Source organism: Hoplias malabaricus, chromosome Y (assembly GCF_029633855.1).
Source record: "Hoplias malabaricus isolate fHopMal1 chromosome Y, fHopMal1.hap1, whole genome shotgun sequence".
Lineage (NCBI taxonomy): Eukaryota > Metazoa > Chordata > Actinopteri > Characiformes > Erythrinidae > Hoplias > Hoplias malabaricus.
Genome location: NC_089820.1, coordinates 21011580 through 21024329, shown reverse-complemented (window position 1 = coordinate 21024329; position 12750 = coordinate 21011580). Strand labels below are relative to the sequence as shown.

General features: G+C 42.7%; 1 protein-coding gene across 1 annotated transcript in view; it reads right to left on the bottom strand.

The window, feature by feature from the left end:
- The window catches only part of LOC136678134 (drebrin-like protein A), a 53327-nt gene extending 40931 nt beyond the window's left edge, over positions 1-12396 (bottom strand). The window contains exon 1 of the mRNA XM_066656013.1: positions 12142-12396. Coding sequence (XP_066512110.1) covers positions 12142-12227 — 86 coding nt within the window. The 5' untranslated portion in view covers positions 12228-12396. The remainder of the gene's footprint in view (positions 1-12141) is intronic.
- Positions 12397-12750: the final 354 nt, after the last annotated feature.

The window sequence follows — 12750 nt, the reverse complement described above, 5'->3', positions numbered from 1 at the left end:
GAAAAGAGCAGATTAGATTGCAGCCAGACAACCAGGAAGAAATAACCACAGTAAATATATAACTTCAGAAAGCATTCATAAAATGTTCATCTATTCAGGCTTGAACACCATCCATTCATCTACTGGACCTGCTTCCTCATGGTCAGGGTTGTGGGGGTCCTGAGCTTTTCCAGAATCATTGGGCCAAAGGCAGGAACACTGTTAAATAATCCAATAAAATCTATTAAAATGTATCACACACTCAACTAGTAACTCAGTAATGATCTACCACCTTGTGTTTATGGATTAGACAAAGTAAGGGTCAAACCCAGACCCCAAGGCCCTAGATCTGTGCAGATGTGACAATACCTGTCGCACCACATTGCCCCACGCAAGAATACCATGCTTCAACAATAAGAGTCTATGGGCAAGACTCTTAACTCTACATTAGCCTCCCTCTGTAACACGAATAACATTATTATTTGTTTTGGATAAGAGTATGTGGCAAATGCCCTAAAACTAAATGTAACCTTTAAATTCTTCTTTTATGGTTCAATAAAACAAAAGGAGCCACAACACAACAAAACTTCCTCTGGTATACGTGCAATCGCTCCACAAGTTTTCATAATCATCTTTGGCAGCTTCGCTGTTTTTTCTGCAGGCCTAGTCATCATGGGCTGTGATGGGAAGAGTGAGAACTCACACCCAAGATAACACTCAGAATCCTGAGTCACTCTGTAGCTGGGCCAGGTTCAGCTCCCTTGTCTGAGTTGGGATGGCAAAGTTGGCGACACATACACACAGCTGCTGAACCCAACTGTCTGACACACCCCATCCGCTGAGTGATGTCACCAGAGTGTGGAAAAAAGTATAGACCACCACATGTTAATTTGTCCCTCCCAATAATTTTGCAAAGCCATCTGGCATACCTCAGTGTAGCTGTTCAAGAACAACAGACCTCACAAGTGTGGCTTCACAAGTGTGTAATTAAGTGCGCACTGACTTCCACTTTACCACACAGGTAGAAGATCACCAACAAAGCTAAGGAAATGCCTTCTTTGGTAAACATGGCTTCAGCTAAGTGGTTTTGTCCATTTCCATTCACTTACACTTATAGAATTGTTATAAATGTTGCTAGTAAGGGTTGAGCGATAAGTCGGCTGGCTGTTAAAACTGTGGACACACTTGCTAGCATGCTAGTTAATGTAATGTAAAGCTGTTGCTTCACTTTCAACTGCCTCTTGTTAGGGATTATCAAAACAGGTCAACCATTCCACACAGTCATCCAAGTACAGCATCCAACACTCTCATCCCACCCATACTTGAAACCAGCACTAGAAGTACACTGACCATCAGTGAGGTGGGGGCACACAGTGAACACACAGACAGTGACCTAAGGTGAGGATGAATCCTGGACCCCCAAGCCCAAGAGCTGTGAGGCAGAGACCATCACCATCACACCACACTGCAACCCTGGTAATGTAATGATAAGAAGGGTACTCACAAGCAGCATGTTTTCATACAGTGCAATAACACCTTCAATCCTTCTGTGAAGGATAAAGACTGGATTTGAGAACATTTCTTTGAGGACTGGATGGAATTCAGCCACAAGAACATGAAGAAAAAAAAACAATTCAAGCAACACTAGGTATGATTTGTAGTTTTAAATTACAGCTTCAAATCATTGTGATGCAATAGGGAGAACAGAGCTTCTGTGATTACTACTCTGGGCTCAGCACTGCAGAAACAGCACTATGTAAGTTTTGGAGAAGGGCAGGATACCATACCCCCTTCCCCCCTTCCCTTTATTTCTGGACAGTCCTGTATAAGTGAATTACAACTGTTGGGGGAGCCCAGGAGTAATAATACCAAATCGTACCTAGTGTTTCTTTAAATAGCCTGTCATTTACAGAAATACCTGAAGCCACTGCAAATGTGGAATTTATATTTTAAACACTTCAGTTTCTAATGTTCTGTTCTGAGAATTGATAATTACATCAGTCAGAAAATACCCTGCTTTAATAGACCTATGGTAATCTTTTAAAGCTGTTGACCAGGTAATGTACCTATACTACCTATACTACCCGGACTGCGGGTAAGGGAATGCGGCCACATCCCTGCTTGTGCAGGCATCAGTGGCTGGAAACAAAGGGCAGTTGTGAAGGAGTCGTCAGAAACAGTTGAAAGGTCTAGTTATAGGTTGTGGATAAGGAGAGCACAAATTACTTGGGGAAATGCACTGTAGAGGTGGTATTGTGGTTGTTGGTGATGTAGCACGTAAAGTTCACATGGAACTGATGGCATTGAGCATTAACGGTGCCAGTGGGGCTAGGTACAGCCTTAGTCTTCAGTGAGGCCAGTGTGGATTTACGGTTGTTGATGGTAAAGGGTAAGGTAGGCCTGTAAAGCTGGATTGGAGGGGGGTGGATCTGGGATGCCTGACTTCACTAAGGGAAGGCCAGTGTGGATTTACGGTTGTTGATGGTAAAGGGTAAGGTAGGAGTGTAAAGCTGGCTTTGAGGGGGTGGATCTGGGACGTCAGACTTCACTGTTGAGCCTTCTGGAGGTGTTGTGGGCTTAATTCAGTGAAACACCAACGAGAGGAGGTGCCTACATGATGACCCCTGTGAAGAGCTAGTGATGTAGTGGGTGGCTTAGGTACTCATGGGCTGGGCTCAATGAGGATCCGTACTTGTTAAGAACAGCTGGATGCTGATCGGATCATAAAGTACCACAGCAATCTTAGAGTTGAGGTGTAAGCTTCAACAGAAATGTTGTGGCTACAGGCAGGAAGACAGTGGGGTGGGCCCTATGTGAAGCTCTAATGGATTTGGCATAGGATATTTTACATCTTATCTTGTGTATGACTATAATCTATCATAATCATAGCTTCTTAAAGTGGGTATGGGTTAAAAACATTCAGGACGGCATGGTAGTGCAAGACGTAGTGCCGCTGTCACAAAGCTACAAGGACCTGAGGTTGTGGGTTTGAGCCCTGATCCATGTGACCCTCTGATTGGTGTCTTCTCACTGTGTCCATGTGGGTTTCCAACCAAGTACGAGAATGTGTATTTTTGTACTTGTCGAAACCGACACTGATTCTTACTTAGAATTAAGAATTTTGTTTCATTAAATACTTTACTGAAAATTTCTGGAACTGTCCATTTTTATTTAGCATTTTCCCACATTAGACCAATAAAAAAATTTAATTTCCCTCTGGGATCAATAATGTATCTATCTATCTATAAATTAGTAACATGAGCTGCAATAAACTGTTGATATGCATTTGCACAGTGTTGTGCATCTTTAGTAAGAGAGTTTCCATTAATGCGATAATGACTGGGGAGTTCTGCACTTGGGAGTGTTTGTTTATATGCAGCGTTTATTTAAAAGCAGTAGCCTGATCCATGGCGTTGGATCCAACTCAAAATTTACAAGTGGAGAAAATAAACCACGTCAGGCAATGAACAGTGCTCTCGCAAACAGGAAAACATTTCCCAGGAGGAATATACACTTTGAGTGAAGAAAAATCAACCTTGTTCAAGGACGGTTAAAAGAGTGCTTGGGTTACCTTCACTGATTGTGAAATAATTCCAGATCGCCGACATTTTGAGTTGTCTACTCATTAGCACAGCAACGAACGCTAGGCACAAGGTATCGGATATTGGTATCGTAACCTTGTTTGTGATTACGAGTACGAGTTAAAGAACACAGTATCAGGCAAATACCAGACACTAGTATACGTATTCATGCATCTCTAGTCAGGAACTATATTTCTAGGTTTGCCTACGTTTATAAAGAAATGTATTCACTTTTGTTATAGTTATGCTGTTGTTTACATAACTGGGATAGAGTGAAGTGCCTAAATAGCACACTTCTAATGGCTACCCAGCTTTCATTTGACAGGATGACAGGATACGTAACCAAACCTTTGCAAATATTCTCAGAAGTCATGCTGAGAATCCCTCAGGATCCTCAGTGTATGTTTTCATTAGAGGAAACTCAAGAAGGCTACTCCTTAATCATGCATTAGCCTATGCTCAAACGTCAATCTGGCAGATAAGAGGGCAAAACACCTGAGCCAGACTGAAACTGATCCCTGCTATTTTCCTGGGTTTCAATGAGTCATCAAAGAAGACTCCAATGACCCACCTTGTGAGGGGGAGCTAAGGAGAAGTGAAGTTCTTGTAATGAACAGAGAGATACAATGAAAAATACCATCTTTCACTACCTCTACAGTACGGTTTTCGATGTCAGCTGCATTTTTGGCATCTCATGATCCAAATTTAGAAATCACCAGTCCACAAAGTTTTCAGTCATTCCAGTCTTCATTTCCTTTTCTCCACAACACCTTCTTGACAGTTCCACACCTTTTCCAGACCCAGTGTGTTTTCTTCTCACAGTGGAAAGATGAAGAGAAATATTTGATTTCAATTCTGCAGCAAGTGTGGCTTGATTTTCTCTTCTCCCTCAAATACGTTTTAAGTATTATCAGATAACCTGATTTTAGTGACCTACCAGATCTTGGTTGTTAGGAGTGCCATTTTGTTCATCATTCATTCAAACAGCTTCATAATGATCAGGGTTATAGTGGGTCTGGAGTCTATCCGTATTCAATGGATGCAAGGCAAGAGCACACTCAGGACAGGGCATGAGGCAAATTGAGGGATGAACCCATGACCCCAGAACCCAAGGACCCTAAAGCTGTGGCACCACCATTCTTCCCAGTCTTTTATTAATCTTTTAACCATTTTCTCTTATATTACTTTGATTTTCCCCTTCCTCTTGTGAGAAGATTATCTGATACAGTCTCCTCAGAACTATTTCCATTCAACGTTTTCAAAACATATGCAAATGAAATAAGTGTTAAGCTGCTTAGGCGTCTATGTGTAGTTCTTTGCATTAGTTTCTGTAATACTGCAGTGTTCTGTAAGAATAATGAAGGCCAATAATGTGATAAAAATAAACAGCATATTGTGCATTATTGTGCAGAGGCCATTACAATCTCACGCTAAGTTTCCAAAGGTGGAAAAGTTTGGGGGTTGGGGACAACAAGTCTTTGTGTGATGCCAGATTTGTGAAGTGTGAGTTTCAAAAGTGCAACGACTGAGTCATGAGTTTGGCTACTGACGATGACCTCCTACAGTTGGAAGGAAAAGAATTTCACCATGTAGTAAACCACGATATTCACAAAACGTGAACGATCTGTGCACTGAGAAAAACGGGACTGGCTGGAACTTTATCAGCAACTGAAGATATGAGCTTGTATTGGATGAACTGATAAGGCCATGATGTATTATCTCATCAAGACCTATTCAGACTACAAACACAGTGGGATGACCTCATGTAAGAATGTTTTTATCTCTCTTTCAAGCTTTGACACTGATTGTATCAGCACTGATTGGCTTTTGTAAGTGTGCCATTTCGAAAGACCTTGAAACTAACACCTACACAAAACAAAACAGCTGCTACGAAGAAAAAAATGGAAGGCTTGCCAATGTTCCCAGTTTGAAAACATCAGATAATTGGACACATCCATCCTCCACCAGATGCTGCGAAGGCCTTGCTGTATCCAGAACATACTGTTGTGTTAAACAACTGCAAAAAGAAAAACATTATACCATTCAAAACCCTCTGAAACTAACAACAGCTAAAGAAGAGAATAGAGTTGTGCAGATCTGTGGTTTTGCATTAACACCACATTAATGAGGAATTTTGAGTCTGGCAGGACACAGGTGAAGAAAAAAAAATGATTCTCAACATCTGACACCAGGCAAAGCACATAATGCTTCTGATCTTTCTCACAGTGACGTCAGAAATTTCACTGAGGAATGCAATAATCAAAGGTGAACTTTCAGCCCAAATTTAGTCCTGGCAGCTTTTTTGGATTGGAGAAAAAAGGAGATAATAAGCTGGGAGCCCTATCAACCAGCAGAAGATTAATGCTACTATTCACAAGCTTTGCATTGTGGTATTGGTTCCCAAATCTATTAGATGAGAATATTTTCAAGCTTCAAGCACACACATAAACTCTGACACATACTGTTTGAAACTGTTTGCGTCCAATATCTAACCTCCACTATAATTTATTTTAAACATTGTAATTCATACAAACCTCCATGTCCCCTCTAGGGGGCACACCCCCACTTTGGGAACCACTGAGCTAACTGAGGATAACACAAGAACACCACTGATTTGTTAAAACAACTGTGCACAGGGCTCTGATCTAAAAATCCATTTGTGGACAAACTGGTGAATTAAGCTAAATTCACATGCACCTATTATTAAAACATGCATTCTACTGCACACACTCACACACACTTTGTGTACTCTGTACTCTCCAGAAAAAGCATTGAACAATAGAAAAGGACACTCTGGAGCAGTTGCACATGCCTTAGGTCAGAATGCACATGCCAAGAGTGGGCAAAAGGGATATAAAGCCTCCAGCACTAGGGTGTGGATCAGTGGAAATATGTTCTCAGGAGTGACTGAGCACCAACCAGCCCTTAACAGGGCAACACAGACACACACACACATTCACTCACACACTCACACCTACGGACACTTTTGAGTCGCCAATCCACCTACCAACTTGTGTTTTTGGACTGTGGGAGGAAACCGGAGCACCTGGAGGAAACCCACGCAGACACAGGGAGAACACACCACACTCCTCACAGACAGTCACCCGGAGGAAACCCACGCAGAAATGAGCCAGCAAGCTTTCAGAAACTTAAAAAAAATGTGGGCTTGCCCTTTTAAACAGCAGTTAGGACACATAATGTGATGGTGTTGACAGCAGCTTTCCTTTACCTCATTAAACGCTGTACCTAATTAGTAAACCTGCAGATATGAAGATAAAGGACAAGGCACACATTTGTCCCTTCAAGGGTCTGTATGACGGTCCATGCTTCCTTTATGAGGGTCCACATTCCTCACCCTCACAACTACCCAATCGTTAAATGTATAACTTACCTTTGAGTTTCCAAATAATATATAGTAGTCGTTAAGTATTTAATATTAAATATATTTATAGTGAATTAATGGTTGTAGATGTGAAGTTAAATTTCAGAATTAGGATAAGTTCAAATCCAAAAACTGATTATTAGTTTGACAAATACGACCCCGAAAGTGTTAAACTCTTGCAGCACGGGCTCTCTGGCAGCTTTTATGAGGGGAAAAAATGGAGACATGTCAATACTTAGAAAGGGAATGTTCCCATTTAGCAGTTTCATGAAACTGAAAGTTCAGAAAGGGTTTAGAGTGTGTAATAAAAAATAATCTCCTTCATTTATTTAATTTACAGGCAAATGTATCCTGGAGATATTTCTGAGCAACCCAGAATACTAAGTATACTAGATGAAAAAGAGGCATTCAAAACATTCATTCATTCATTCATTATCTGTAACCGCTTATCCAGTTCAGGGTCACGGTGGGTCCAGAGCCTACCTGGAATCATTGGGCGCAAGGCGGGAATACACCCCGCCTTCACAGGGCAACACAGACAGACAGACACACACACACACACACACACACTCACACCTACGGACACTTTTGAGTCGCCAATCCACCTACCAACATGTGTTTTTGGACTGTGGGAGGAAACCGGAGCACCTGGAGGAAACCCACGCAGACACAGGGAGAACACACCAACTCCTCACAGACAGTCACCCGGAGCGGGAAACGAAACCACAACCTCCAGGTCCCTGGAGCTGTGTGACTGCGACACTACCTGCTACACCACCGTGCCACCCCATTCAAAACATAATCATTACAATATATATTATCAATGCAGCTGCTGGGATTGTAAGAGAAATGGACTAGCCACCCCAGAACCAAGACCTCAACATCACTAAATGTGTTTAGATTACAAGGATTATGAGCCAATGTGACCTGGAAACTGAAAGCACGTCTCTGGAAAAGAACAGACACTAGCGTAAATGCAAAGGTGGACACAGTTAGTACTGGAAAAAAATGTCATATGGAGCTGTTGATGCTGTTAACAGGAAATAAAAAAGGGTTTCTGACATATGCACAATACTGTGTTGTATGTTTCAGTGGCTCTGTAACTGAAAGTGACGCAGAGATGTTGCCGTGCAAAAAAGAAAGAAAAATAATCCGAGTGTTGAAGTTTCCAGCGGACGGCACTCGTCAAGAGCAGCACATGAATGGGCTTGATGGACTTGAGCAGCTTTGAGTGTCTGTTTCCCTGAGTGTTTCCACGGAGATTAAGCGCGTGGAAAAAACAGACAAGGAGCGGCCCAGAGCGCTGGGGCTTGGGCTGGTGGGACGTCCGTAGGAACGTTGCCTAAAACGCTAAGAGCACATTGACTCTTTTGGAGATACTAGAATGACGCTATTGAATGTGTATTTCAGGCCTTGACTTGTACACTGAACAATATGCTCTGGGACTGCTCAGTCTGTGAAATCTGTTAAACCCATACATTCATTTCACTCCACTAACATAATATGTGTGTGTGCGTGTGTCTTTATGTACTGGGTTTTTGTTGTGTTGTTGTTGTGCGGACCTGTTTACACACTCACATTGTGAAGACGTCTCTTCCTCGTGGGGAAAACAAGCCTGTCCCCGTAGCCTACCTTCAATTATTAAATTTTAAGGTGAAGCTAGGGCTGGACAATAATTCAATATCAATATATATTGCAATATTAAATGTTTCAATAACAATGATATGATTTTTAAACACGTTTTTAATATTTTAATATACATTATTTACAACATCTCGCACTGACTGACTGTCATTACAGGGCATTGTTGTCAGTTCAGAACTCAATTAGGGTTAAGGTCAGGCCAGTAGTTGTTATGGCTACGTTAGGGGTCAATAGAGGTCTAGGTAAAATAAAGACAATGCATGAAAAATGCTTTCTCCCTGTGTGTACAAAAACATGTTTACACATTCATACTGTTGGGGACTTCTCCTACTTCTCCCACACACATTTTATACGGAAAGTCCTCACAATGAAAGGAAACAAACTTGAATGAGTATGTATGTGTGTGTGTGTGTATGCTGTCAAAATTGTTAGTACTTCTCATTCATTCATTGTCTGTAACCCTTATCCAGTTCAGGGTCGCGGTGGGTCTAGAGCCTACCTGGAATCATTGGGCGCAAGGAGGGAATACACCCTGGAGGGGGCGCCAGTCCTTCACAGGGCAACACACACACACACCTAAGGACACTTTTGAGTCGCTAATCCACCTACCAGCGTGTGTTTTTGGACTGTGGGAGGAAACCGGAGCACCCGGAGGAAACCCACATGGACACAGGGAGAACACACCCCACTCCTTACAAACAGTCACCCGGAGCGGGACTTGAATCCACAACCTCCAGGTCCCTAGAGCTGTGTGATTGCGACACTACCTGCTGCACCACCGTGCCACCCCAGTACTTCTCATCTAGAAGATATCATAAAGCAACTATAAAAGACTGTCCACACTGTTGCTCAAATCTAATTCCCAACACACAGGGACCAAATATACAATGTGGACCATTGCAGGACCACCCTGAGGACTGATCTAAAGGTTACGGTTATTTAATGTACAAGCATGTCTTTAAATTAGGGACTGATGCAATTTTAGTGCCTGCTTTAGGCCCTACATCTAAATACTGAAGGTAAAATACAGGTAGGTAAAGTTTAGTGAAATTAATCTTTTGATTTTGACCTAAATGAACACATTTTGCATTCAGTAGTACTCATGGCAAGTAAGTCCATGAAAAGAGGATCTCAGGCTGTAGGCTTATATATAACGAGCTCTGATAACAACTAAGGAAAGGTAATAGCAGGTCAGAAAACAGTAATGAGAGACATGAAAGAGAGGGGGACTAGGCAAGATTTAAGCTAATGAGCATTAACCCACACAAACACAGCTTTTACAGAAATGCACATAGACAGACCATATAAAATGATGTCATTGTGGTCTTGTTATAATGCACAGCTATGAATAAATCCAGAAGACTAGAACTGCAATATCATGAAACAATGGTGGAACAGCCAGAAATTAAGTCCAGGGGTGGGTGAGGAAGTATGTCCAAAAGTTTATGGATACATCTTATAATTAGTTAGCATCCAGCAGCAGCAAAAGAGGCATAACCTTACATTCATAAAGTATGGACAGGAAAGTGTCTACAAACATCTGAATATTTAGTATATTGAAGGTAAATAATATTCATTCATTGTCTGTAACCACTTATCCAGTTCACGATCGCGGTGGGTCTGGAGCCAACCCGGAATCACTGGGCGCACACTGAACACACCCTGGAGGGGGCAACACACATTCACTCACACCTACGGACACTTTTGAGCCGCCAATCCACCAGTCCATGGACTGTGGGAGGAAACCAGAGCACCTAGAAGAAACCCATGCGGACACAGGGAGAACACACCACACTCCTCACAGACACTCACCCGGAGGAAACCCACACAGACACAAGGAGAACACACCACACTCCTCACAGACACTCACCCGGATGAAACCCACACAGACACAGGGAGAACACACCAAACTCCTCACAAACAGTTACACGGAGGAAACCCACACAGACACAGGGAGAACACACCAAACTCCTCAGAGACAGTCACCCGGAGGAAACCCACACAGACACAGGGAGAACACACCAAACTCCTCACAGACATTCACCCAGAGGAAACCCACACAGACACAGGGAGAACACACCAAACTCCTCAGAGACAGTCACCCGGAGGAAACCCACACAGACACAGGGAGAACACACCAAACTCCTCACAGACAGTCACCCGGAGGAAACCCACACAGACACAGGGAGAACACACCAAACTCCTCACAGACAGTCACCCGGAGCAGGACACGAACCCACAACCTCCAGGTCTGTGGGTGTCGCTGTGTGACTGCGACACTACCTGCTGCACCACCGTGCCGCCTCAGGTAAATAACACACAGTATCATATAAAAACCACAGTATTCAGTATAATAACCACCCTATAATATTTCATCCAGCAGAAACAGGAACCACAGAAAGAAGCCCCTTTACATGCCAGTAAACATTTGCCCATGTTGGATCCCATAATGTATGCCACAGTTCGACTAGAACTCTCACCATGTGCATCCAATCCTGTCAAAAAAAAAACCTCCAAGCAAGCAGCCGCAGATAGCTGTTCCAGTAAATGATCGCCTCACCGCTTCAACAGCCACACAGCATCCATATGCCTCTAATGCTCACTGTCAAGGCAGTAAATGTTGCAAAACCACAAAGTTATAACACAGTTATACAATAGCTGCTTCACTGAATAGGTGAATAAACACTCCTTTCAAAAAAGTACTGAAGTAATACAATAGGAATCTGTAAGAGTTCTACAGGGATGTTATAACTACGCCCCCTCCTTTGTAATTCTTGTGCAGCAAACAGCAGAAATCAATCTGTTTGAAGATGAAAATAGGCATCTTATACAAATTCCTGTAACATGCTGCAAATTCTGCAAAGATAAACTCATACTGCTGACTTCCAGAGCTGGGTGTTCTCGCTCATGGTGTTGTTTACCATGCTTTGATGCCACATGGTCCACTCCAGTGAAGTGATATGCTGGGTATTAAGTTTCGAAGGTTTGTCCTGCACCACACAATAAGCGTAAAGCGAAAAGAAAACAATAACAGTTACAGTGTTAATCAACCTACTGCCACTCTGCAATGTTTAGCTGCAACTAAATACCACTGGGTTTCATGAAAAAAAAGTCCAAAAGTGCTCTTATACTTGTAGACAGCATTATTAATGCCTTTTATTGTGTTATTGAACATAATACTGCAGAGCTTTCAGCCACATCAAATAAAAATGAAACTGCACAGTGATATATATTTTATTTATACAAATATGCAAATGTCTATTTATAAAAAGTCTGTCGGATCACTGATTAGAATCCAAAACTTTGTTGACACCCCTTCTAGATTATGAATTCAATTCCTTTAAGCTGCACACAGAAAAACACCCTGACAAAACCCTACACAACATCTGATTTTAGAAGAAACGCAGGACCAAGGGTTGTCCAAGAACTTTTGGCCATGTAGTGTAACGCAAGTTCTATCAACTCCAGCAACGGCAGGAGGCTGGCAGTGGCCTGAAGCTGGAGAAAGCTAGGAACAACACTGCATTATGTGAAGGTTATGAACGGATACTGTACCAGTTGGTGGATGCCTTGGCGTTGAGGATGTCCTCTTTAGCGGTCAGCAGGGACAGGCTGTATGTGTCCAGGTTTATCGGTTGCATCGTGATGCTCTCGGAGCTGGTCTTTAGAGTTTGTGAACTCCTCGGAGTCTGTTTACAAGCGGAGGATTCCTTATCACTTTATATCCACGCGCACTCACGCACAGGCCCTACTTTTCTAAGCGGGAGGTGAACTGCTTCAGCGCGGAGAGATCAGTCTCACTGTGCCGTGCCTCAGTTTCACTCTGAAGCTCTGTGGAGAAGCGGAGGTGGAGAAGTTTCTGAAAGAGTAAAGCCCCACCTCCCGACAGAGCTGCACAAAACCAACCGCTGCACAACACCGCTACGGAGCCCCGGAGTGGACAGACACAAGAAAATATAATATCTTGGAAGGGACAATTTCGCAAATTGAAACGTCCTAAAAGTTGGTAAAAGAAAGAAAGAGTTGGGGGAATGAGGGAAATTCTGTTTCCTTTACCTCAACATTCACAGCTAACTAACCCCCAACTGCACCACCTTCACTGGGGCTGAAGAGGTTTCACACTGGTGACGTGTGTGTGCGCGCGCGCTCATTGGCACAGATGGG